Here is a 23,818-nt window from a genome sequence, read left to right on the forward strand (position 1 = left end):
CTACTCTCTTTAACTCTGAAACAAAAATGGTTCATGCATTTTTCATAAAAAGAACATCGTGCGCTTTAATTCCCTACGACGACGCACGCATCCGTTCCCTTTCTCCACTCTCCGCAGAGTTACCCTTCGTCGACCCATTTTATCAACCCCTCGTCGAGATCTTCGCCATCCATCTTTTTATTATTATTATTATCATTATCATTATTTTCATTCTCCTTCTACGGTTCGCTGAGATTGCGTAACGCTTTCCCTCTGTTCCTGATGTTTTTCATTGTCAATTAGAGATTAATTGGCCGTGTATCGGGCCAGCCGAGTTTGCACAGCTCAGGATAGAAGGTAATTGCACGGTTCTCTCCAATAACCCTTCGTGCTTTCCTCGGTTTATCGTGGAGCAGAGATCGCGGAGGTATACATATTTATGTTGAGAACTTAGCGGACCCGTTTCCTTCGACTAGTGACAGCCATCCACGGTAAACTAGACCGATCCCATATAAGAGGCTGAGAACCGACGAGCATGCCAGGAAATATATTCTATTTTTACGCTGTGCCGTTGATAAAGTTTCAAGGCTTCCTGTAGGGTATAAATATTGGCCACCCCTGTGTAATTGTACGGAGCGTGTTTTAAACGCAAATTACGAGCCAACCAGCCAAGTGAACTGTCCCGCACGCAACGATGATACCGGCTTTCAGAAATAGACGTCACAATTACCCCTTTTTTCGCAAATTCTGGACGGTTCAGCATCGTTTATCCCATCTAATTTCCTCCATTAAATCTATCTATAGTCTCCTCAACGCGATCCAGACGCAGAACTGTGCAGGGTTACTGCATCGACTTTAAAAAATCAGACTCACCGCGTCGAATGCTTCTTCTATCCCACAGAGGAACAGCTGCACTGCACGCGCACTCTGGATCCTTTTTTTTTTCTTCCTCTCTTCTCGACGAACAGCAGACTCCACAGTTTCCACAGGGTCGAGAACGTAACGCTTATCGGGAATACGGAATGTTCACACTATCGAGCCGCAACAACTGGCACGGAACCTTTCGTGGTACGGAAGCAGCGTCCACACGCGGTTCTGTTTTCCGAGAGGCGAGAGCAAACAAACTAGCAGAGGAACTAGACGTGGGTGCACGTGATCGTTGGCTAAAGTCTGATCCCTCTCGCGGAACATCCGCGGCGGTGTCCTCCTCTCCCTTCTGTCCTCGTCCCCAGAAACTCGACCGCAGAATCACTGGGTACGTAGTCGCGTGGAGCGGCGTCGGGACGCTTGCGGCGACAGTACCAAGTTCCTTCGTGCCGTAAGGAGCACTGAATGGGTTTGCCAGCGCCGAAACATAATCGCGTTTACGGCACAGCTGTAGGTACACCACTCTTTTCCTTTCCTTTCCATGCGAGCCAGTCGAGTACCAGAGGATCCCCACTACGTTGCACGCGCGGAGCACGAGCGTACATACACCCACGCGACACCCGGTATACGTACGTGGGCAATCGTGGCTGGCATTGACGAGGAAAGGATAGGATGCCCAGATGCCCGCCAACTGTCGAATTTCCCTGCACGTCCTTCGGGACGCGCGAGGCCTGCGTTGCGCGAGCCAAGCTTTCGCAAAACCGACGTCCCAACGATGCACCCAACGGGTCGCCTACGCCGCTCGAGCGTAGGCATTCGAACCTAATTAAGCGTAAATGGTAAGAAGCCACGTTTCGAAGAATGAGAGGCAACCGTGATCCCGATTCAAAGACGCTCGAGCGACGATCATCGAGAGTCCCACGCGGTCGTCGATCCATGCATGCGCCGCGGTATTTAATCGTGCGCGCGATTCTTCATCAACCACTCGACACGTACCCGTGGCGTTAACGTTCCCCTGTGAACATTATCAGCCGCTGAAATGAACACCATCGAGCTGAAACGAGCCAATGTACCGGCTAATAGCCACCCACGGATTTCGAGACCCTGGTAATGAGCTCCTCGGTAGTCGCGGCCACCGATTTACGAGACAAACGGATCGACTGGACGTTTCTTTACTACCAGTCCCTCGATAAAGTTGTACCAGGCGTAAGTTACTGTTAGCGATTGTTTCTTGATCCAATGTAACAACTTCTCTGAAAGATCGACGATTTATACCCGATCGTATAAACGGGCCGCGTACATGATAACTGCCACGCGAATACGTTTCAACGCTTCAACTTACTGCAGGATAAATCTTTCTACCGTTCTCCGTCCGACATTATGGTTCTGTTCCGCGTCTATTCCGCAGCGTGCACACAGTCACCTATGCACTGACCGTGTGGTAGATCCTGTCAGTACTTACGTCATACGCATACTACCGTGCGGCTTCATTTCTCCGCGGAACTTTCTGCGAAAAACAGGCTCGCCGCCGCGCATCATTGTTCACCCTTTGACAATAGTCATTATCGTCGAGCATTTATTGTTTCCTGGTTAGCAATCGCTCGTCGCTATCATTGTTAAAGCCAGAGCGACGCGGCGCGGCGTAGCCGGACGGTATGCGACACGCGGATAATAATGGCATTCTGGACAAGCCCAGAGATGACACAACCTGCCAACAATGGCTGCACACGCAGCCACGTGCACAGAGTAGACTAAACGGCGAATAGATTTGCTTAAAATAGGACGTCCTGCCCGACTGTCGATCGGGTTCGATTGATCGATGGATCCGTTCACGGTGCGGCGCATCCGAATCGGATCGCTCTCGAGGTCGTCCGGTCCGCGGGGACCACGAATGACAGTTATACGCTCGTCGCGATCTCGTGTCTTCTGTAACGTTGCACGCGTCGTCTAGAATTCATCCAGAGAGTACCACGTCGCTTTCGATTAACACGCAGGTCGCCGCGACGCGTTAGTCACCACGGTGCCGGCCGATTCCTGTCGAAGCGCATTTCACGCGACTCGCGCCAAGGTTGTCCGGTTCTTTTCGTCGGTCGTGAGAGAGAAAAAAGTGCCGCGCGAGATCCTACCTCGAGCGAGGATGAGATCAGAGATCGTTCGGAATTAACGACTAATCCGAGCCGCCTCGACGAGAATGGGGAGCGACGCGATCTCGACGCCGCTCGGATATCGCGGTTTCCGTGGAACGCTCGAACAGCGGCGTCCTGGCTGAAACGGTAAATATACACGATGGGTATGTAATCAGCTGTCGTTCAGCCTGTTGATATTCGAGATTCGATCGGCTCTTTTGGATCCCTCCTGCCCGTATCTGTGCTCGAACGACAGTGGATCGCTTTGGAGCGCGTGTAGCGTTTTCCTAATGAGGCAAAGGTCACTTCCGGTCGTACGGAAAGCCGGAAACGCAGCGCGTGCTCGTCTGTATCCGGCTGGTACGTTGCTGCGAGTGCCAACTTGGCTGCGATCGGCCTACCTTGCCTGTCCGTGCACAGATTCGTTCGAAGGAAACATTTCGCTCGCCTCGTTGCTCCATTTTCACTTTCGTCGCAACACGCGAGCAGTCCCCTGTTCGCCAGTTTCCCGCCTGCGATGCGAACCTCGAACCTGCGCACGAAGGACATTTTTCTCCTTCGCAGGATGCGCTGCTCCCACGGTGGGACGCTGTGTAATTTAACCGCGCGTTTAAACGTAGACGTACCCATTTGACAGGACTGAGGAACGAGGTAAAGGCAACAGGAGCTCCGTGTTTTCGCCAACCGACAGACGTTGCTCGGCTCACGTGGGAAGATAGTCACGTGAGTGAATTTCTTGAAAGGTTGTAGGTCAAGCATTTCGTACGAGTCTACGTGTCTTCGCCGTTTAACGCGATTAGTCAGTAATTACACAGCCATTACGCTGTATCGCTGTATCCACCAATTTATTTTGCACAACATCAATCCTCGAACCCTCCAACGATATATTCGGCCATTTAAATAAAGCCGCGTTTTCCGGCTGCTGCGATTACCTCGCGCGTTAATTAGTTAAGGTTACCGGATATTTAAACGGTATTGCGCGAATAATCGTGGGGCCCGGATCGTTCTTCCCAGAAGTGCTAACAAGCACTTCGCCTGGAAACGTTACAAAATTGCGCACTCCCTGTTGCATAAATTGATACGAACGGCGCTACAATGGTGATTAACGCAACGAGGGGGAATCGTGATCGAGAGGTTCATTGAATCTAGCCGAGACGCTCATGGAAGAGGCGCGATACGCGGAAATTTGCAACCAATTACTCGCGGCTTGGCGATGCTTGCTCTGGCATAAGTGAAAGTGATTTCACGCGTAGAATGGGAATACACTAGGCATTAACGAGACCAGCCTGTCAATGGACGACGAACGCGTGCACGTTATTTGCCGTCGCTGCTTCCTTAAGCGTGATCCTGGACGCGCTTATCGTCGATCGAGTCGATCTTGTTCTTATTGTGCGCAACAACTTTTATTCCAAAACACCACCCTTTGCTAAGCTAGAACTAACCTACGTATCTTCTACGAGATGACGTTCCTTACACTTTTCAAGTTCTGGGATGAAAGGATTTCTTTTGATAAAGCAAACCAGAAGGTCTGTTCTTATCGAACTCATTGCACCAAAGGTGGTAGCATACTTTCTCTGTTATCAGTACGAAACAGCCCAACAGTATACCGCCAGCTAGAACAGCCAAAATCGGCGCGATTCCGCCCAAAGTGACGACGATGTAGCCGCTGTCGTGGGAGCTCGTGATCACAGGAACTCGAGTCTTCTGCAATCTGGTCAGTACCCCGTTGTCCTTGAATCGCTGCAAACTGCAAGAACATTCACAAGTGCAACCGTAATCTAATCAACCAGAGCTGCATTATATTTACTAATAATTCACTGCTCCCGTGTATTGGTTGCCTTTATTCAAAATCAGTGCCAAGTTGTCGATGCTGCCCGCCTCGACGTACACAGTTTCACACGGCATGGTACTGATCGCATCCTTTATCGCCTCGGTTACGTAGAACCCCACGTTTTCGTTGCAAACCTGCGATCGTTGGATGTGAATCAAGCGCAGACTATAAATTCACGGATACTACGAACCTTCGTGAGAATTTTCGAGATACCTGCATGAACGCTTCTTGAGTCGTGACAGGTAGGTCCTGCGGCCCTTTCAGCAGTTTCTTTATCTTTGAAAATACAACATCGTCGCTGGCAGACTGAAATTATGCCCCCTGCACTACTTGTTCGGTGTCACTAGTCCCGTAGATATGCATAGTAGCAGCATACTACGTCTTACTTACTGCTATCGCGTCGTAGTCCGCGCTATTTTTGAACGCGATTAATTTGTACGAGCCGTAGCTGGCGAACCCCTCGATGGTGGAGAAGGGCAGGCTGGCCGTGGAAACCGTCAAGGAACTGATCAGCGAAGCGGAGTACGCAGAGAAAGCGATCAACGCCGACACGAAAATCGCCAAGAAGGCCAATCGCAACGAGGTCTCGCTGGGAAATACTGTAACAGAACGATTGCGAGCGAATGTGAACAGGAAAATGCAATACGTACGTTCCTGGCGTCCTTCCGCGTAACAATTACCGGACAAGCCTTGCTGGCAGTAAATCCCCCAGACGTATATGTAATTATCCGCCAGGATGTTCATCGAGAAACCGCCCCTCGTCTTTATGACGGTCAAAAGGATCGGAGTGGTCACGATCAGGCATATGATCGCCGCCCAAGTTTTCACATTGAACGTCTGAAAACAGAGAACGCGTCTACCTCGAAGAGAGCGTAAGCGTAGCAATATCGATACGCCAGAGCGTGTACTGTTTAAGGAGGAAAACCTTAAGGTAGGCGGACCAATGTACGATCGAGCCATCAGGTTTCTTAAAGTAGATCCTATTGTGCGACATGAATAAAGGCAGAGTAAAGTCCACCGCGTTCAATCTATGATTGGTCATGCTGAACTCTGCGACACCCAAGTCGGCTCTGTTCGACGCCACTTCGCCAATCACACCTGTCCAGATCTGATCCCTCTTGTCCCAGCTGCCGTACGCAGGCATGAAGCTCGTCAATTCGATCGTGAAATTCAACGATCTGCTCAACTCTTGGATCACACGGCCCAAGAACCGCAAAAGCACTCCGTTCTTCACTTCGAAGAACAGAGACTCCTTTAATCGAAAGCTATTATTCGTATCGTTTCGAAAAACGGGAAAATTTCTTATAACGCCCACCTCGACGACCGATAAACGCATCTTTTCACCGAACATGTTGTTCCTCCTTCCGTAGAGGCTGAGCGTCGTTTTCAAGCGGAAACCCTCTCCAGATCTCCAGGTAGCCAACTCGAACACCCTCGTACGGTTATCTCCGACCACGTACCACTCCTCCAGAAGAGGGCGATCGTAACAGAGCACCAGCATCTCCGTGTTGAACTTCAGATTGAACGGGTTCCCAACGGGGTTCTGGCAGAAGCCCCGCATCGGGTCCCCCATGTGCGGTAGAAACATCACCAGCCAAACGGGGAAGGACACGTCGATCTGTCTGGTGGTCATCGAGAATTCGTTCATGGTGTCGTTTGTGACGAGCATCACGACGTACAGGCGCCGCGCGATGCAGCCTCGGGCCATCCTGGCCTCGCGCGACAGTTGTGGCAGGTTGATGATCATGGTCAGAACGCCTTCCCGCGAGAAAGCCCGCGACCATATGTGAGCCATGGTCGTTTGGTTGAAGTCTGAAACGATAACCGCTCGCTCTCGCCTCTTTTCACGAAGCAACGGATAAATCGGCTGACTATGTACGTGAAAGTAAGACACGCGTTTCGATTAATCAAAAAATTCGACGAGGCTCTCGAGGGCAGCGAACAGGACTTACCAGTATGGTTGTTCGAATAGATGATCGTGATGCAGGACGTTCCGTAATATTTGCGAACCTCTCTAATCAGAAGGATATAATTGTAGGCGTTGCTCAGATCCACCAGGAATACTGAAACCGGCAGGAACAGGAACGCGATGATCGTGCAGTAGATCATACGCGCCATATCGCGGCAAAGGGGTGTATAGGTTTATTTATCGAGTAATCGTGGTGGAATGGCGGTCTAAAATGTACCCGACACGACGAACGAGCCTTCCTTTAATTTTCTAACAGGCACGTTCTGTCGGCGCTCGCTCGTTTTTCATCGACGCGTTCGCGTCCGCGAATTTCTGGAACGGTAAACGCGATAGTATCCTTTTCCCTTTCACAACGCACGGCCGTTTCCAATGCTAGGTAACTAACTGAACTAAAATACAAAGTAACAACTGTAACCACACTGTGGGTGTTAGTATTTATCGAATCCACGGATCTAGGGACGAGGATAGTATCTCATTAGGAGCGTAATGTCCCACGGTATGGCTTCAATCGTGCAATCGCACGTGTTATGTACGTATTGTTACGTACGTTAAGATCATCGACGATACGGATGCGTTTTTGTACACGTGTTCGTATATTAGCATCGGGAAATTTACACGGCATGATTTAGTGGACGTTTTTACGTCCCTCGTACGCTACGTGGGAGACATTGTACATGCCGCGTTCCATCAGTCGGGTGCTACGCAGAGACTTTAATCAACTTTTGCCAATAAAAGACGCAGAGAATCAATGCACATTTTGCTTTATTCTAAATCGTCCAGAAACGCGTAACGTCGACGAAGCATTTGCGTCCACCGTCGTTAAAGACGCTCTCAATCGAACGGACGAACAAAATTCTCGGATCGCTCGTAACTGTTGACGTACATTTCGACGATAACCATCACGAGCGATAATACGACACCGCAGATGAAGACTACCAGCACCGATGCCACGCTGAATATACCAACTGCTTCGAACTTGGTTTTCTGCTTGAACTCCACCTCGTTCTTATACCGGTTCAGCACGCCGCTGTTCAGTAACTTCTGCAGGCTGTAACGATTGGTAATTTTAGCCGCGATTCGATCGATACAACGATACCGTATCGACTGGATACTGACTAGTAATTGAAAATCGAGGTGTACTGATTATCTTTGGAAAGAATAAGGGACAGGCTGTCTATTCGACCGATATCGACGCAGTAGATTTTACAAGGAATGTTCAGGTTCGATCTTCTCTGCATTTCCGGATTGTAGCCACAGTAAAACGCCAACTTGGGATCGTCGCAGACCTACAAGCATAGACGATGTAGACACTTTAAATTTACGGGCCATTAAAGAACGCTTACGCTTTGAAATCCATCCATTACGTTATACGGCAGGCTATCGTACGGCCTCAGTAACTTCGCGAGCTTCTTCGACAGCGAGTCCTTCGAGTACTTGAAACACGTAATCGTAAGTGAAAGCATATTGTGTTCGAATTCTGGGTTATCAGATAAACTTACGACGAACATGTCGTACTCGGATGAATCTCTCACAACAATCAGACCATATGTACCGTCTTCGATGAACTCGTCGACCGTGCGGATGGGTACATCGTGAATGTATCCTGTCACGAAACATATTAGGGAGGCAGAGTAAGCTGCGGATATCACAATAGCGGTAGCCAGCAAAGTGAAGTATGCGATTCTTAACGACCAAGTCCGTGGGACTTCTGAATCTGCGAGAAAAAAACGCAGTTCACGTTAAGCGTTCGATTTTCTCCGCGAAAGGAAGAAACTTGAGAATCACCTGTAGCAGAGATACCTTGCTGACAGAAAATTCCCCAAACCCGAACGATTTCGTCGAACAAACCTCGCGTTATGCTCGTGGAGTCGACTCGAGATCTTATAAGAGCGAAAATGAAGGGAGAAATAATAATAATCGCAAGTATAGACATCCAGAGAGTGAAACTGAAAGTCTGCAAGCATACAGTTGTAAAATGACGAGGATCAATGGCTAAAGTGGCGAGAACAAAGTGATATTGTTACGTGCCTTGTAATAAGCGAACCACTTCACCGTCATCATCTCTGACTGCTTTAAATACAAACAGTTTCTAGTGGTTAGGATAGGAACTGTATAATCGACGTAATCGAGCCTAATGTTGGTCATCGAGAAACCAGCCAAACCGATGTCCACTTCTCGCGAGGCTACCAAACGAAATGCTCCGTTCCAACTTTTAGAAGTCAGATTGTAGCTTCCGTAAATCAACTCCTCGGCTGCGATCACGAGGGTAAAATTCAATGCAGCCTGAAGCTCGTTGACCACTCTGCTAAGATACCCTACCAATTTGTTATCTTTGAACGTGACTAATATCGAACTCTGTGGAGAAGAATAACTTTTAGTATTCAGCGATCTCGTATTAAATCGTTTCATTCGTTGAACGTGCACACGAATTCTTGCCTTGATAATAACAGCTCGTTGCACTCTCCCCTTCATATTGTTCCTTCTCTCGTGCAAACTCAAATTCGTCAACATCTCGATTGTCTGCGACGATGATCCTTCCGCATGCACCTTCATCAAGTCGTAAGTATCGATGTTGACCCCATCCACCGAGTACCATTCACGAAAAATAGGATCGTTGTAGCACATTGTCAACATCTCGGTGTCGAACAATAAATTGAACAGATTTTTCGGTGGATGCTTGCAATAATTGCGCGCTTTGTTCATCGGCGTGGGGACGAAGATCATGAGCCATACGAAAGAGGACATCTGCAATGACTTGGAAGAATTGGAGAATTCGTGCATCGCGTCAAGTCCAGGTATGAAGAGGATGATCAACGGTCGAAGAGAATGGGAACGTTCCATCAGCACGTTGATGTTCTTGATAGAGGTAGTTATAGTTGCAATTCCTTCGCGTTGCAGAAGCTGGGTCCACGTGAACAATAAGTGTCTAATTTCCAAATCTAAACAACGCAAATGAACGTATTACGCAACGTTAACTCGTTAAATGCAATAATTGAAACAACGAAATGTATACATTTTAATCGTACCATCGTATTGTATATGCTTGACTGTCCAATGTAAGATGAAGACAGGGGACGTTGAATAATAATTGCGAATCGATTTTATGACAGGAATGAAATTTTCTCTATCAAATTTCGATTTCGCACCCGTTAAGTGAAAATAAGAACAAATGAGATTGAGATAAACCGCGAGTTTCATCTTGTCAAAATTGACAGCCTCTCTTCTCCTTTCTGGGAATACGTCTTGGATTATCGATTATTGCGCATAAAACTGCGAGGAACGTAAACGACTGCGCTCGCGAGTAGAGGCAAGTACTTTTATGTTGGATAATTTGAGTGCGTCCAAGGATGATCATTAAATATTTAGAAAACGTTCATGCGGACTTCTAACGTGAAAAATGCATTTTTAAGAAGATTACTACGTTAGGTACGATATTAATCCATCATCGGGTAGAATGTAACGTTATTGCGACAGCAAGCAAAATAAGGCGATAAAACAGAAAGTGCAATGAAGGAACGACATGACTTGTAATTATAGTAATTCAATTGGATAACAAACTGCTCTGACGCGTCGGTATTTCTGACGCGCCTATTAGATGCTTCTAAACTGTTTAATTATGGTATGAATTACATTAAACACGTCAAAAAATATTAATTACAACGAATGGCGAAATGAATTCCTGTGAAAGTCGCCAGCTAAGCATCCGGGGCGGAGATATTGATCGCGCGTAAAGTTAATTTCAATTTGTCATAACGTCTTGTCATTGTCTTTCTCGACGAATGACGTGTATCGATCTACATTCCATTAGAAAATTGCATCTTAATAATCCGGTTTTTACAAACGATTGTATCCCGAATTACTCGATATGGCTGGAGATTTTTGTAGATAGAAAGTAAAGGTAATTTATATAGTTTCTCGCTTTTAGAATTGAAGCGGTTTCATAACTATTCATTGGAATTACGTATCGTTACGAGGAATCAGTTATCTACGCAGTATTATTATTTATTTAAATTAAATAATTGGTGGAAAATTCAGGAAAACAATTATCAAAGTTTGAATGGCATGATGCAATAAGCGAACGATAGTTTAAACTCGCGATTAGTCGTACGTGTATATCGTGAATCATCGCTTTTCGCAGGTCACATGACTATCGAATTTTGCATTTCATTCGAAAATGGCGCGGTTCATGTGTCTACGAAAACTCAATCCCAGCGCGTAGAAAACAGTATTCGAGACGCGTAATCGCCCTTATCGTAACGACAGCTGATCGAAATAGCGAATTAACGTAATTATCTGCTTGTATCTTTGACGTGTAACTATAAATACGTGAAAAAAAAAAGTTACTGAGTTGTCAAAGCCGCCATTTTGTGAAATCGATTCGAGTCATAACAAAGCCAGTTTGACGATGTAGATGCCGTGTATCGTATGTATATAAAGGTCGGCGTAGAATCATTCCAGCATACGGCAGCAAAATTTGTCAAGATTTGTTCGTTGTGAGAAGTTCGTCTTCTAGTGGAGTTTACGTATAATCTAAAAAAGTGTTACTTACAAGTCGTTAACGTGTATCCTTAAACATGGAAAACTTGAGTACATATTTTAAAATTCATTTACGCGATGATAATCGTGGCGAAAGTGAAATTCGTAGGTTTAACGTAGATAAAACTTCAAGAGTGTACCACAGCTTTCAAGCTTTTTGTGCACAGGTTCAACTGTTGTTTCCCAAATTGAAGGATAAACCCTTTATTGTTTACTGTAAAGGTAATGTCTATATATAATATTTACCGTTTGAAAATTTATGGACAAGACTGTTCAGATGTTTTGTACTTTGATCCTTTAATAATTCGAAATAATAATTATTTATTTGTAACGTGTATGCGAATTAACTAGTAAAGTGCGTAGTAACTAGTAACTCTATTTGATTCTATGTAATGTTTAAATACAAATTGTAGATAACGAGGATGACATTACAATATCGAGTGATCCAGAATATAAGATTGCTATGCAATTAATGACCAGCGCTGTCAAAACATTCTATGTTAAACTTCCTTCACAAGAGGCAAAAACACAAAAATCTACGAAGGAACATGTTGTGCATATTGGTATAACTTGCGATGGTTGTAATGCTTATGATATAACTGGGTTCAGATACAAATGCATTGAATGCGAAGATTACGATCTATGTTCGCAATGTGAAGCGAAGGGTGAACATCCCCATCATCATATGATCCGGATGCCACAACAATTCATAGGGCATCGTAATAAAAGCTTTTTCCATCATTTGAGAAAGGGTCTAAAGAAAAATAATCTACATTCAAACAGAAAACATGGATCGTGTGACTATACATTCCAAGGAATTTCTCCATGGATAGAATCGTCTATACCATTTTTAAACGATTTCATTACTACACTATTATTTGAGAAAGAGTGCCACGAGGGACCAAATTCTTCAGAGGTAAAATTGAACCGGAAGGTCAAACATAAATTCAAAATCTTTTTCAGAGTTTATCAAATTAGCAGAGAAAATATAAGTATTACCATCGATACCAATAATTTAAATATTTGTCAGGCTCACAAGAATGGAAAGAGAGATGAACCTATGGATACAGAACCTATGGATACACATGTGGATGAGGATGCATCCAGGAAATTTCCTGGTGAAGGAAGAAAATTACAAGACAACGCAGCAGGTAATATCAGATCAGATACAGTAACAAGCTCAAGGCGTGAGAGCCTTGCTACATCAACTTCGAGTCAGGAAAGTTCCACTGCAAAGGTAGCACCCACAGATGAATGGACCATTTTGGATAAAAATGATACTGCTGAATCGGTTTCAGCTAATGTAAGTGAAATTTATGAAAAACTGATAAAATATTGCAAAATAGTTAAGAATAACAGAGAGTTTATTTTTATAAAACTCTCTTTTCAAAGGCACCATCAGCACCAAAAGAGACATCTGCAACTCAAACGATTTATCCCGAATTACCGAAAGAAACAATAATATATCACCCAGATCCAATGATTAACGAAGCTGTTAAAACGATGATGGGAATGGGATTCTCAAATCAAGGTGGATTATTGACTTATGTGGTGGCAGCTGAAAAGGGTGACATTAATAAAATCTTAGAAATATTGCAGCCTACATATAAATAGACACAAGAGCAGAAATTTAATAAAATTTCTTATTATTATACTTATAATAGTATACACATAGCTGATATCTTTTTCTTTTTTAAATACAACTAAACGAAGAACGTAACGTATATACGTTCTGCAACACATACTTTTTCAATTATTCCTTTCATATCAATGTATTATTCGTATTAATAAAGTAATATGAAGACAGAGCCCTAAAAAATGTAATGTTTTTGTTGTAGTAATAAAAATCTGCAAGCGAATATAAACGATAAATATGGAAAATCATGTAACTAATGAAACATGTTAGTGATCATCAAATTTATTTAAACATAAAATTATTACACTATAATGGCTTAGACAAGTGCCAAAGCTCAAGTGGGATTCTACTGGATAACAATTCCAATTCTTTTTCTCCTTGAGGACTGATATCTCTGATCCACTTTCGCTCTTTGTAATACTCTAAAACAGTTTTGAACTCTTCTGTTGAATAAGTTTCAACGCAAATGGGAAGGAATGGATCTAAATGCTCGAATCCTTTTTTTCCAAGTAAATATGTCGGATAGTCAGACTCCCTTCGTTCCTATAAATGTAAAACAATCTGTTTTTTATATCATCAGTTAAGCTACTCAATAGACTATACTGTATACATTATTACATACCTTATTTGCTCTTTTGTCCACCGTTAATATTGCAGCACCATTGCACCAGTCATAATTTACAAGATTGAAAAATGTAGATGTTATTGATATTCTATCAGGTGGTACATATACACGATTATCATCACGAATTAATGTGTGGGCAGAAGTAAACGCATTAAAACCATCTATTACAACAAGCATTCTGCACCTTCCTGCTGTACTAGCCATTTTAAGTTCATTTATTAGAGCATCAACAACTCCGCAAGCAAATTTGGTTCTTTCTATGCCAAATTCAATAAGAGCAGAAAGTGATTCTCCAGCTTTTGTACATTCTTTAGGAGGCCATGTATATTCTTTAGAAACTTTCAACTAGAAACAAATCACATTGGTTAAGTAAGGTCAAGTAAGAATACAGAATAAGCATGGTATTACATCTATTACTTACATCAAACTGTGATAACGATAAATGATTCAATCGTTTGAAAAAGTTCAGCCATCGTACTGCATATGTAGGTATGTCTAATTTCTCTGGATTTAACGGCGACTCTACAGTATCTTTTGCATATCGAAACCAGGTACAAACTGAAAACAAGAGAAAAACCTATGTAATGGATATGCTTCATAGTTAATACACATTTAATTATCATTTATTTTACCCCATGGTAGATAAATTATAACGAACTGTTTTGTAAGTCCATAATGAATTAAATGCATCAATGTTGTTGATTTTCCAACTCCAGTTCTACCATCTAACAAGTAGTGAAGGTGTAATTGCATGTAATTAAGTTATAAATGTACAATTATGAACATTATTTACGATACATTAAAAAGGATACATAGAACATATTTATTTATAGGTTTCGTAAAATCTGTTTGTTCTAAATACGATATCAGTTCAACTGCAGGCTTCCTAATTAAAATACTGAATTCTCTAAAGACTGATACTTGTTTCCATAATTCTCTTGGCATGTGTTCTTCTAATAACATTGTAACATCCGGAGGCACTGTATGAATTCTATTCAAACAACTTTCATCGTGTCGCACAGGGCTTGGATCCACCATACGAAACGGTGCGATATTCAGATCTTGTACTTCTTTTGCAACAGCATTTGTTACCGTTCGTCGAGCATTTGCAAGGTACAGTCTACTAAATAACGAATCTAACAAAATAAAATGTTTTTGTAATTAACATGTCTTCGCATTTTAAGTGTGTATCAATATAAATTACTGTGATAAACGTACAGGTACAGGACATCATATTGTCTATGGTATTTTAAAACTGTAATAACATTACTATTTTCACATCGAAAATAAAAAATTTTTGGTTATGTATTCACTAGGGTTAGCACAAATGTAAATAGTCGTACTTGTTGTCGCACTGTCCGCACATTTTACATGAAACGACCGAAATGTTCCTATGAAAACTAGTTCTACATCTACTAACTTTATATTTTATGTATCTGTTTTCAGAGTAAAGTTCAATTTCTACGAAGAAAAATAGAAGTTACACTTCTTTTTTCTATGCATACGTAATATCATTTTAGTACGTATGTTGAAGAGATTTAATCCAGGGTTAGAGGACATCAGCTTCCAGATTGTCAAGTTAGATTGTATGCACTATACACGATAGCAAAACAATAACTGTTATTCTCTCACCAACGAGTTTTACAAGATAGATGCACATGCAGTGAAACAAAAATGAACTTGGAATTATTAGGTGAGTATTCTGAGAAGTTTACTCTTAAATTTAATTGTACAAACTTATGGATATCTTTATTCTTTCGCAGAATCGTTTGGACAAAATTATCCAGAGGTAAGAGATTTATTACAAGTACATGGTACACTTTGTAATTCTGTACCTTACAGATGTAATGTTTGTAATCAATAGGAGTTTGATGGCACATTAGATTGCATATCGTTAGCGGTTACTTGTACATTTAATAAGCGGGGAACTCTGCTTGCCGTGGGGTGCAACGATGGTAGAATTGTCATTTGGGATTTCCTAACACGCGGCGTTGCGAAGATCATTAGCGCGCATGTACATCCTGTATGTTCGTTAAGGTAAACGATTTAACTTTTATCCATTATTATTTCCTATGAATACAGTTTAATTATTTTATATTGTTTCTCCTAACTTTAGTTGGTCTAGAAATGGACATAAGTTATTAAGCGCATCGACAGACAATAATGTCTGCATATGGGACGTGCTATCTGGAGAGTGTGACCAAAAATATAGATTTCCTTCTCCAATTTTAAAAGTTCAATTTCATCCGAGAAATCTTAATAAATTTTTAGTATGTCCAATGAGACACGCAGCGGTAATGGTTGATGTTGAGGGTACACATAGAGTTATTCCTCTTGACGATGATGTATGTTGCGTTCAATCTCGTTGCTTGGTATTTGTAACATTCATTCTAAATGCTTCTTTTATTTCAGAGCGATTTGAATATAGTGGCGTCTTTCGATCGTCGAGGAGACTATGTTTATACCGGTAACGCCCGTGGCAGAATTTTAGTTCTCGATGCAGAGTCTTTAAACGTGAAAGCTTCTTACAAAATATCGCAAGGCACTGCTAGTAACACAGCTGTAAAGAGTATTGAGTTTGCTAGGCGTGGTTCTTGTTTCTTAGTAAATACATCGGACAGAGTAATTCGCGTATATGACAGTACTGAGGTATTGGCTTGTGGGAAAGATGGTGAACCCGAACCAATACAAAAGTTGCAAGATCTTGTAAATAAAACCATGTGGAAGAAATGTTGTTTTTCCGGGGATGGAGAGTATGTGTGCGCTGGATCTGCTAGGCAGCACGCTTTATACGTATGGGAAAAAAGTATTGGAAATTTGGTAAAAATTTTACATGGAACTAAAGGAGAATTATTACTTGACGTTGTCGTAAGCGTAGTTAATTTATTTTATATTCTGATAAAATAAAGCGATACAGTAATGTAACATTTCGAAAATTTTTTTTGATTCAGTGGCATCCAGTGCGACCAATTATTGCCTCTATATCGTCTGGAGTCGTTTCGATTTGGGCACAGAATCAAGTGGAGAACTGGTCTGCTTTTGCACCGGACTTCAAAGAGCTGGATGAGAACGTTGAATACGAAGAAAGAGAGAGTGAATTCGATTTAAGCGACGAAGATAAATCTGTGGTGCAAGGGGAGGAAGCTCAAGATGAAGAGATAGAAGTCGACGTTGCCTCTATAGATAGGGTTGCGGCTTTCTGTAGTTCTGATGAGGAGATGGAAGATATCGGGTCACTACAGTTCTTGCCAATATCACCAGATGTGGAGGATTCGGAAGATAATCAAACAACCACACATGAGCCACCCGTGAAAAAACACCGTTCTCATGATATTCAATTGCAGGGTGCACCAGTAGACGGTAAGGATACGTTCACATTATCCACGATACTTAATTTACCATTATTTACCAATTACTTTCAGAAACTCATCCATTATTGAATAAAGGGAAAGATAAACCAACGACTAAAAAGGGTAGACCACGATTAGAACATAGGAAGGGAAAATAAGAGTATTTTTAATGTACAGAATGACTAGAAGTACTTGAAACATATTGCAAGCTACAATAATATTTTATAGTTATAATTATATGCTATAAAATCAATTACTTCCTATGGAATGTATTTTACATGTTTTTACATTGAAAATTGTTGCCTTCGGATCATAAAGAATGTGTTATATATGTTCGAATAGATACAGAACACTTTCAGTTTTAAGTGTAACTTTGATGCAGATAAATATTCTTCGGTACGTATTTGTATGTCACGCACATATAAAGTTTTACAATTAAATTTTGCATAATACAATTTTTTTTCTTCAAGAACTACTAGCGCCATCTCTACAAAAAGTATAGAAACTAATGCCCGACTAGTTTCAGTAGTTGGGCATCAGATGGCGCTAGTAGTCTTAAGTAGTTCACTTCGCTGTCGATAACGCTGAGCGACCAGTTTGAGCACTTTTCGCAGAGATGGCGCCAGGGGTTCTAGAGTGGGTAGGTAACATCTGTCTCACTCTTTCTTATAGCTTTTTATATATCTTTCTCTCTCTTACTTCTGAAGCGGGAGATATACAAAGAATTAAACTAAAACTATTGAATTATACGTTACTTTACATTCTCACTTGCAACCAATAATCGCTGTATCGAGTTAAATTGTAAAAAGAGCAAGTTTAATCTTTTATCTTTGTTCCATATTAATCTATTTTAGAATCAAAACGAATACACTGTTTAGTTTTGTCATTTTTAATATTCGTTTATAATGGAGCAACACCGCGTGCTGTTCTGGTGTATTTCAATACGTATAATCCTAGCGATTGCTGTATTGTCTGGGTATGCAATACGAAATGATACACAAAGTTTTATATTTTATTGTTATCTTCATTAGTAGATTTATCAGATAATTCGGTGGACATCAATTTATCAAGTTCCAATACATCTTCGTTGCTGTCATTCCCTTTGCTGGCCTGCGGTTCATTTTTCTTCTCGTTTATCGTGTTCTGCGCCTGTTTCGCTTGCTTTTTAAAGTCCGAGATGGTCATGGAATTGAGATTGTCTACCACTACGCTAACGTCCGGCCTTCTGAAGTCTGTATCTCTGTTCTCCAATAAAGACAACGCTTCTTGATACGGTGGAGCGATCGGTGTTTGTACTGGCTCGTGGTACGTATACTCTTTTCCCTCGTACTAAAAGAGATGATAGAGAACATGGATTACATTACTTTCCGCGGGAAATAGACCTAAATGCAAGCAACTTACGTCCAGCGGATAACACGTGTCAGAATCGGGCTGACTGAGATCACCGCAAACAACGAACGGAACAATGACCCGGTTGATTCCTGTAAGCTCGTCAAAATCGCACGGCTTATGCGTTAAGAGAGGATTCAGCATGTGAGGTTTATAACCCTTCGGCGGTGAGTAATCCTTACAGACCACGAATGCTTCTATACTGGAATTACGCGAGCTGCGCGGCTTTGTGCAATAAACGTAAGGGAAGAATATCTTTAGCTGAGCGTAGAGCAGAGTCACATCCTTAGCTCTGAATATTTTTGCCACGAACGTGCCGCCTTTTCTGAGTATATGAGTGGTAATGTTCAGAGCCGCTAGCAGTAGTTGCGATTGAATATAAATATCCATATCGTGTAGGCCTGTAACTGTATATACAGGGTGATCGGTAACTGGTGGTATAACCGAAAGGGGAGTAATTCTATATGAAAAAATAAGTCGAAAATATAGAATAACAATTTTTCATTTGAGGCTCTGTTTTCGAGAAAATCGTTCGTACCCGGCGAAAATTCAAAGTCGATTTTCTCGAAAACAAAGCCTCAAATGAAAAATTGTTATTCTACATTTTCGACTTATTTTTTCACATAGAATCACCCTGTATAATTAATTTTTTATGGTAAACATAGTGCAATTATTCGAATTTACCATCAGGTGCTCCATCACAAACTACTAGATCAGCTTGTTCGTTATCAAAATGAGATATAATCTGATTTGCAGTATTAATATTGGTAATGTCTCCCTGAATTTGAATCACTCCCTCCAATGGTGCCATGGCTTGCAAATCGATGGCAACTATTTTTGGAGGTGTTGCATTTCCTGTCTCCAGAGCCTTCTTATAATTCTCACTGTTCATGTGATAAACAATAAGCTTCATATATTTTGCAATGTATGATTTCTTAGTAGGACATTGTCTAATGGATTAAGACCTACTTTAGTCTGCGTGATAAAACCTGACTCCAGCTGCCAGGTGCTGCACACAAGTCCACAGCCTTGTTCACTCCTCCCCAAAAGCACAAACAAAGTGTTATATATTATTTGTGTCAATGTTGATGTTATTTTTCTATACGTACCATCTAAAATGTGGCACTCGTTATCTATTTGGAGCAACTTGAAAGCGCTCCTTGCTCTCCATCCTTCTTCTTTCGCTCGTCGATAATATATATCTCGTTTGTCTTTCGATGTTTTTCCCATGATTAAACAATCGATATGTGTATAATATTTATCCTCTTTACTCCGTATAGATATTGGTTAAGTTTGGGTTACCAACAGGTTGACAAACTTAACATCTTCGCAGGAACTATACGTTAGAGTTATACAGTGTTAAGCAGTTGGTACCACTAATCGAACTATAAGTTCAAATTCAATATTCATTTAAGCGCTGTTCGTCACTGTACGTACGTAAACATTACTACAATCATTTCGTAATTCTTAGATTAAGAAATGATATTAATGTGCCGGGCCTTGATGGACGATAAACTTTGCTAAAAATAAATCCAATTATTTGGTGTACGAGCATAAACGTTCTTCTTTCAGCATTGTTAAACGCATCAAGGTACACAAACAGTTTCATGAGCGTTATTAAATTCCCGTCATGCTCGACGGAGTGCTGCTGCCAAATGAAGCGATTAAAGTGGAGCAAAATATTGCGCACTAAGGCCAAATAGGCTCTTTCAAGTGCAAATTTTGCGCGCACGTTCATTGGGACCAATTGCGCGCGTGTTTTCCAATCAAAGGGTAAAAAATAGACGCGATGACAGCAGCCGCGGTTATTTTCATACGTAACGCTGATGCATCGCAACAAGTATTTCAAAATTGCGCACTTTTTTATGCCTCATCCGTGCAAGCAACACAAGCGTCATAACTCTCGTCAACGATTACTCCATTTATTTTCGATTCAAGAATTCCGATTTCAATTATAAAAACGAAACACATGCAATCGCATTCCTTTCCTTCTATCCGTGATTTATGATTTCAGCGAGCGATCGACAACGTTCGATTCGTCTTCCAGCGAGCAACGAAGGTTTCATGTTTGCCCAAAGCCTGATTTGAATAACAAACACGAGAAAAAAAAAGATCGTCCACGATCTTCGTTCGTTCTTTAACCAATGGAACCGCGATTACATCGCACGATTAAGGCACGCTCTGCCTTCCGTGAGACGGACAAGGATCCTGCCATTGCCTGAAAGGTTTGCCTGAAACCGCGAGTCGAGACCGCAGAGATCTTACGTAAACGCATATTTGCACATTCTCAGGGAACGCGAAGAATTCTGTTCCGATTCCGTGCGCGTAAATCGAACCGCGCGCCCGCTTGGAGAACCGTCGATTCGCGTTGCGGAATCTATTTTCCGTCGATGGCCTTTTCGAACTTTCGTCGATGATTACATCCGCGTCATCCGCCTCTGGTCGCTCACGTTTCGCGCGTGTCTGCGAAAAATTCGCTCGATAAGGAGACGGAGTCGTGCAACCACCGCGTTCATCCAGGCGTTCCTTCGTTTGATAATACGCGGATGTTTCGCGGGGATAAGGTTCCGTTGGTAACGCGCATCGGCTGCGCTCTTTGCATAATTCACGAGCATCCTCGCGATAGAGGAAACGGGGCCTCTAATGAGCGGTACCGTCCGTGAATTCCGAACGAGGCGTGGCGTCTCTGCTCGTTTTTGTTTTCGCGGCTCCGATCGAACCGATCGTGACGCAACGATCGATATATTTTAATAACAACCGCGTTTACGCCGCGTCTCGTGTTTTCTAACGAGCCTCTTCATTATCATCGACTTCTGAGGAGAGACCTTTGGTATTTAGCGCATACGATTACTCGACAAGTATTTGACCAAGTGGAATGTAAATAATTGCAGATCGAAGAGGCGGCTTTCCTTCGATCGGCCGTCGTTATCGCCGTTAATCATCTTCGTTGTCGATCCCCTCCAGGAATCCGTTTAATTAGTACAAAATAACGATCGCTTGCACAACTTAGCGTGCGACAGAGCTCGATTCAAGGACGTGCGATGCTTTTCCACGTGTACCACTCGAGGGAAAGAGACGAAAATGATAAGAGAGACGAAAGAGGAACAACAACTGGCCGGATTTTATGGAAGACGACGATTTATTGGTCGACGATCGTATCGAGTAAATGGCCCACGGTACTTTTTCACGTTCTCCGCTTCAGAGAAGGAAGTAAATGGTGAGACAAGCGGAAAACAACAACAATTTGATGGACGATGATTGCACGGGTAATCTCGTTTATGGTACAGGCATTTAAAATACACTGCTCACTCGATAGCGTACGATAGATAACCGCGAATCCAGGTGAGAACAATCGAGCCGTTTCCCTCGCGAGATAAATGTTCGTACATGCCTCGAATCGCATCAGCGAGCGTTTATAGTCCCTTGTCTATTCGTAGAATTTGTTGGTCGAGGAATTACATAATGTTTGGCAGAGAGCGAATCTTAGAGCCGCGACCCCAGCCAAATGGAATGACATCGTTCCATTGTGTGCCGTTGCCGACACAATCTTGCTAAACGATAGGTCCGCTCTGCCTCGTATCGATAATAATTGAAATTCTGAAATGACCCAGTTGTTATTTTTGCCGCGTGGGATCCTCGGCTCGCCCTTCAATGCTTTTGATAACGCGCGGTCGTGGCCGCTTGGTTTCTTCAAAAGATATTGGCTTAATACATTTCATCAACTGTGACCTTAATCGAGCGATTTTGCAACGACCGCCTTCCCGTGCTAGGACACTTCACGCCGTTTCAAACGAACGCTGAAATAACAGCGGAGCTACTTAGAACGACGGTGGTCAAATTCTACCCAACGCTTTCGCGTTACATCGCGAGTCCACGTGTCAACGAATTAAATTTGCGACCGATGTAATACAAAGATTGACAAAGATCTAGTACAAATTGTCGAAAACGTATCGCGTCTGACACAATCTCTGCTCGATCACTGCAGCCTCCAGCGACATCTCCATCGCAACTCCCCTATCGTCTCGTCTAAGAATGGCGCCTTAGAAAATTGATTCGACCCGTGATAAATCCATCGATCTTCGTTAATCGACTCGCCAAAGGGACGATCGAGCTAGCAGTCATCCGAACAGAAAGATCAGACGAGACCAGCGTGTCGTTTCTCGTCCCACGTAGAAAACGAACTACGAAGAGTTCATGGAAAGAACATGGTACGCGTTTCGCGAGCAGACGAGCCACGCACGGTGGCCGATTATTCTTCTGGGAACCCGTCGAAGGGAAATATTGATATGCACGGTACGAAGAAGGTTTCCATTTAACCCTGACACTGTTTTCTCTAGGAAGCACACCGCTCTGAATTAATATCGCTCGGCATTGCTGCTCGCAGCAGAGTTGAAACTGCAGGAAACGTGATTACGACCTTCCAAGGCGCTCGAGGAACCTCGACGCTCGATCCTGTCATTCGTCAGCGAGTTCAATCAGCGACGAACGAGCAGTCGACAATGTCATCCGTTAATCTTGCAGCGTGACGATCGTTGCACCCTGCAGTAAGTCGTACGACTTACGTTGTCCGTTACAAGGTTCAACGTTAAATCTGAGCCTCGACGATTCACGTGACCAGAAGATGGAGGAAGAATTGGGCAAGACGCTGGTACCAGGAAACTTTTCGCGTACGCGGATTTTCCGTTGCGCTACGTGTCTGGTATGCGACAGATAACGCTGTAATCAACGGAGTTAATGGTTCAGCTAGCAAAAGACACGCCACGATACAATTGTTCAGTGTACCCGCTGGCTGACCTTCGCTCTGCGGAAACCAGTAGGTACGCGCACGTAGAAGAACAAGTAGCACGTGTTCGTCACGAAAGTGACACGCTAATTGAGCATTCGTGGTTCGTGAAACGGAATTAAGAAAGATTACCGGTGTCGTGTGGTACGGTTCACGTTTCTTCGTTGCGTTTCCTGCGCGTTGCAACCGAGAGGATCGCGAGACGAGCGCGAAATCTACCCTGAGACGAATTTCAGCTCAAGGCTGGCGTGTCCAGCCTGGCGTGGGATCTCGCGAAAACAGATCGTGGACGAAGTGGCGTCTTCAGTGGCCAAAATCTACTGCTCGATAGATCGTTTCTCTATTGTTCGATCTCGCAGCGATTGCCTCGCGATTATCCACGAACGTTGATCGATTCTGTCCCTTGAGCAACGCTCGAGCGTTTCGTAAGTCCGGCCAGACGAACGTTTCACAAAGACGGAATCAGGTAATCATTGGTCGGCTGGTCATTATCGTGGTCATTACATGGTTAATGACAGCTCGTTGCGGCCAAATTGATAGAACGTGAATCACGGGCGCCACGATCAAAAGTCAAACGCGTCGCGAGGCGTAATCGTTATAGGCGTGGCTACTCTATTTCCAGCAAGTGATACAACAACGTCCATTGGAGAGTATAAAACAGCATCGCGGCTAATAAAATTCGATTAAAAACCCATCGAGGGGAACGCCGTTTAATCGGAGTTAGTTG

At 43.0% G+C, this 23,818-nt stretch overlaps 6 protein-coding genes and 1 long non-coding RNA gene across 9 annotated transcripts in view; 3 read left to right on the forward strand and 4 right to left on the reverse strand.

Annotated features, from left to right (window-relative positions):
* LOC143429140 (uncharacterized) overlaps positions 1–23,818 on the forward strand; it is a 192,795-nt gene that overhangs the window by 79,214 nt on the left and 89,763 nt on the right. The gene's annotated exons all lie outside the window — the stretch shown is intronic.
* On the reverse strand, positions 4,452–6,921 carry LOC143428921 (putative glutamate receptor). Its single transcript, XM_076904197.1, has 8 exons — positions 6,756–6,921; positions 6,119–6,615; positions 5,729–6,055; positions 5,484–5,640; positions 5,197–5,402; positions 5,017–5,109; positions 4,780–4,937; positions 4,452–4,719 (listed from the first exon to the last, which is right to left on the reverse strand). Exons 1-8 carry the CDS (start codon positions 6,919–6,921, stop codon positions 4,452–4,454), a joined length of 1,872 nt encoding a protein of 623 aa, XP_076760312.1.
* LOC143428922 (glutamate receptor ionotropic, kainate 2) lies at positions 7,604–9,970 on the reverse strand. Its single transcript, XM_076904198.1, has 8 exons — positions 9,799–9,970; positions 9,199–9,711; positions 8,801–9,114; positions 8,558–8,726; positions 8,272–8,477; positions 8,116–8,205; positions 7,889–8,058; positions 7,604–7,820 (listed from the first exon to the last, which is right to left on the reverse strand). Exons 1-8 carry the CDS (start codon positions 9,968–9,970, stop codon positions 7,604–7,606), a joined length of 1,851 nt encoding a protein of 616 aa, XP_076760313.1.
* Positions 11,285–13,075, forward strand: Ref(2)p (refractory to sigma P). The gene is made up of 3 exons (XM_076904509.1): positions 11,285–11,530; positions 11,722–12,611; positions 12,701–13,075. Exons 1-3 carry the CDS (start codon positions 11,347–11,349, stop codon positions 12,920–12,922), a joined length of 1,296 nt encoding a protein of 431 aa, XP_076760624.1. The 5' UTR covers positions 11,285–11,346; the 3' UTR covers positions 12,923–13,075.
* Positions 13,211–14,918, reverse strand: Mrps29 (mitochondrial ribosomal protein S29). The gene is made up of 6 exons (XM_076904685.1): positions 14,788–14,918; positions 14,382–14,705; positions 14,202–14,294; positions 13,991–14,127; positions 13,567–13,914; positions 13,211–13,487 (listed from the first exon to the last, which is right to left on the reverse strand). Exons 1-6 carry the CDS (start codon positions 14,801–14,803, stop codon positions 13,251–13,253), a joined length of 1,155 nt encoding a protein of 384 aa, XP_076760800.1. The 5' UTR covers positions 14,804–14,918; the 3' UTR covers positions 13,211–13,250.
* On the forward strand, positions 15,244–17,193 carry Rbbp5 (retinoblastoma binding protein 5). The gene is made up of 7 exons (XM_076904200.1): positions 15,244–15,262; positions 15,333–15,358; positions 15,434–15,606; positions 15,686–15,914; positions 15,982–16,437; positions 16,521–16,929; positions 16,992–17,193. The coding sequence occupies exons 1-7, from the start codon at positions 15,244–15,246 to the stop codon at positions 17,075–17,077; spliced, it is 1,398 nt and encodes a 465-aa protein (XP_076760315.1). The 3' UTR covers positions 17,078–17,193.
* Trm7-32 (tRNA methyltransferase 7-32) lies at positions 17,903–19,607 on the reverse strand. Of its 2 annotated transcripts, none has more exons than XM_076903790.1 (5): positions 19,418–19,607; positions 19,278–19,347; positions 18,993–19,192; positions 18,321–18,709; positions 17,903–18,248 (listed from the first exon to the last, which is right to left on the reverse strand). In XM_076903790.1, the coding sequence occupies exons 1-5, from the start codon at positions 19,536–19,538 to the stop codon at positions 17,925–17,927; spliced, it is 1,104 nt and encodes a 367-aa protein (XP_076759905.1). In that variant the 5' UTR covers positions 19,539–19,607; the 3' UTR covers positions 17,903–17,924. The 2 variants fall into 2 exon arrangements, with proteins under 2 accessions (XP_076759905.1, XP_076759903.1); XM_076903788.1 differs by having other exon boundaries at positions 18,321–18,715; positions 19,418–19,606.

Source organism: Xylocopa sonorina, chromosome 11, assembly GCF_050948175.1.
Source record: "Xylocopa sonorina isolate GNS202 chromosome 11, iyXylSono1_principal, whole genome shotgun sequence".
Taxonomy (NCBI): domain Eukaryota; kingdom Metazoa; phylum Arthropoda; class Insecta; order Hymenoptera; family Apidae; genus Xylocopa; species Xylocopa sonorina.

Bases quoted from the DNA above. Each gene is read 5' to 3' on its own strand.
- LOC143428921 (XM_076904197.1), bottom strand. From the start codon at position 6,921: ATGGCGCGTATGATCTACTGCACGATCATCGCGTTCCTGTTCCTGCCG. The intron at 6,616-6,755 runs GTAAGTCCTGTT...TTATCGTTTCAG, and splicing joins CTATTCGAACAACCATACTG to ACTTCAACCAAACGACCATG. The intron at 5,403-5,483 runs GTAATTGTTACG...GTTCTGTTACAG, and splicing joins CTGCCAGCAAGGCTTGTCCG to TATTTCCCAGCGAGACCTCG.
- LOC143428922 (XM_076904198.1), bottom strand. From the start codon at position 9,970: ATGAAACTCGCGGTTTATCTCAATCTCATTTGTTCTTATTTTCACTTA. The intron at 8,206-8,271 runs GTAAGTTTATCT...ACGTGTTTCAAG, and splicing joins CCGAGTACGACATGTTCGTC to TACTCGAAGGACTCGCTGTC. The intron at 8,059-8,115 runs GTAAGCGTTCTT...CTATGCTTGTAG, and splicing joins TAATGGATGGATTTCAAAGC to GTCTGCGACGATCCCAAGTT.
- Mrps29 (XM_076904685.1), bottom strand. The intron at 13,915-13,990 runs GTAAGTAATAGA...ATTTGTTTCTAG, and splicing joins TATCGTTATCACAGTTTGAT to TTGAAAGTTTCTAAAGAATA. The intron at 13,488-13,566 runs GTATGTAATAAT...TTACATTTATAG, and splicing joins TGGACAAAAGAGCAAATAAG to GAACGAAGGGAGTCTGACTA.
- Rbbp5 (XM_076904200.1), top strand. The intron at 16,438-16,520 runs GTAAGCGTAGTT...TTTTTGATTCAG, and splicing joins AATTATTACTTGACGTTGTC to TGGCATCCAGTGCGACCAAT. The intron at 16,930-16,991 runs GTAAGGATACGT...AATTACTTTCAG, and splicing joins GCAGGGTGCACCAGTAGACG to AAACTCATCCATTATTGAAT.
- Trm7-32 (XM_076903788.1), bottom strand. From the start codon at position 19,538: ATGGGAAAAACATCGAAAGACAAACGAGATATATATTATCGACGAGCG. The intron at 19,348-19,417 runs GTACGTATAGAA...GCTTTTGGGGAG, and splicing joins CGAGTGCCACATTTTAGATG to GAGTGAACAAGGCTGTGGAC. The intron at 18,716-18,992 runs GTAAATTCGAAT...CTGTATATACAG, and splicing joins TTGTGATGGAGCACCTGATG to TTACAGGCCTACACGATATG.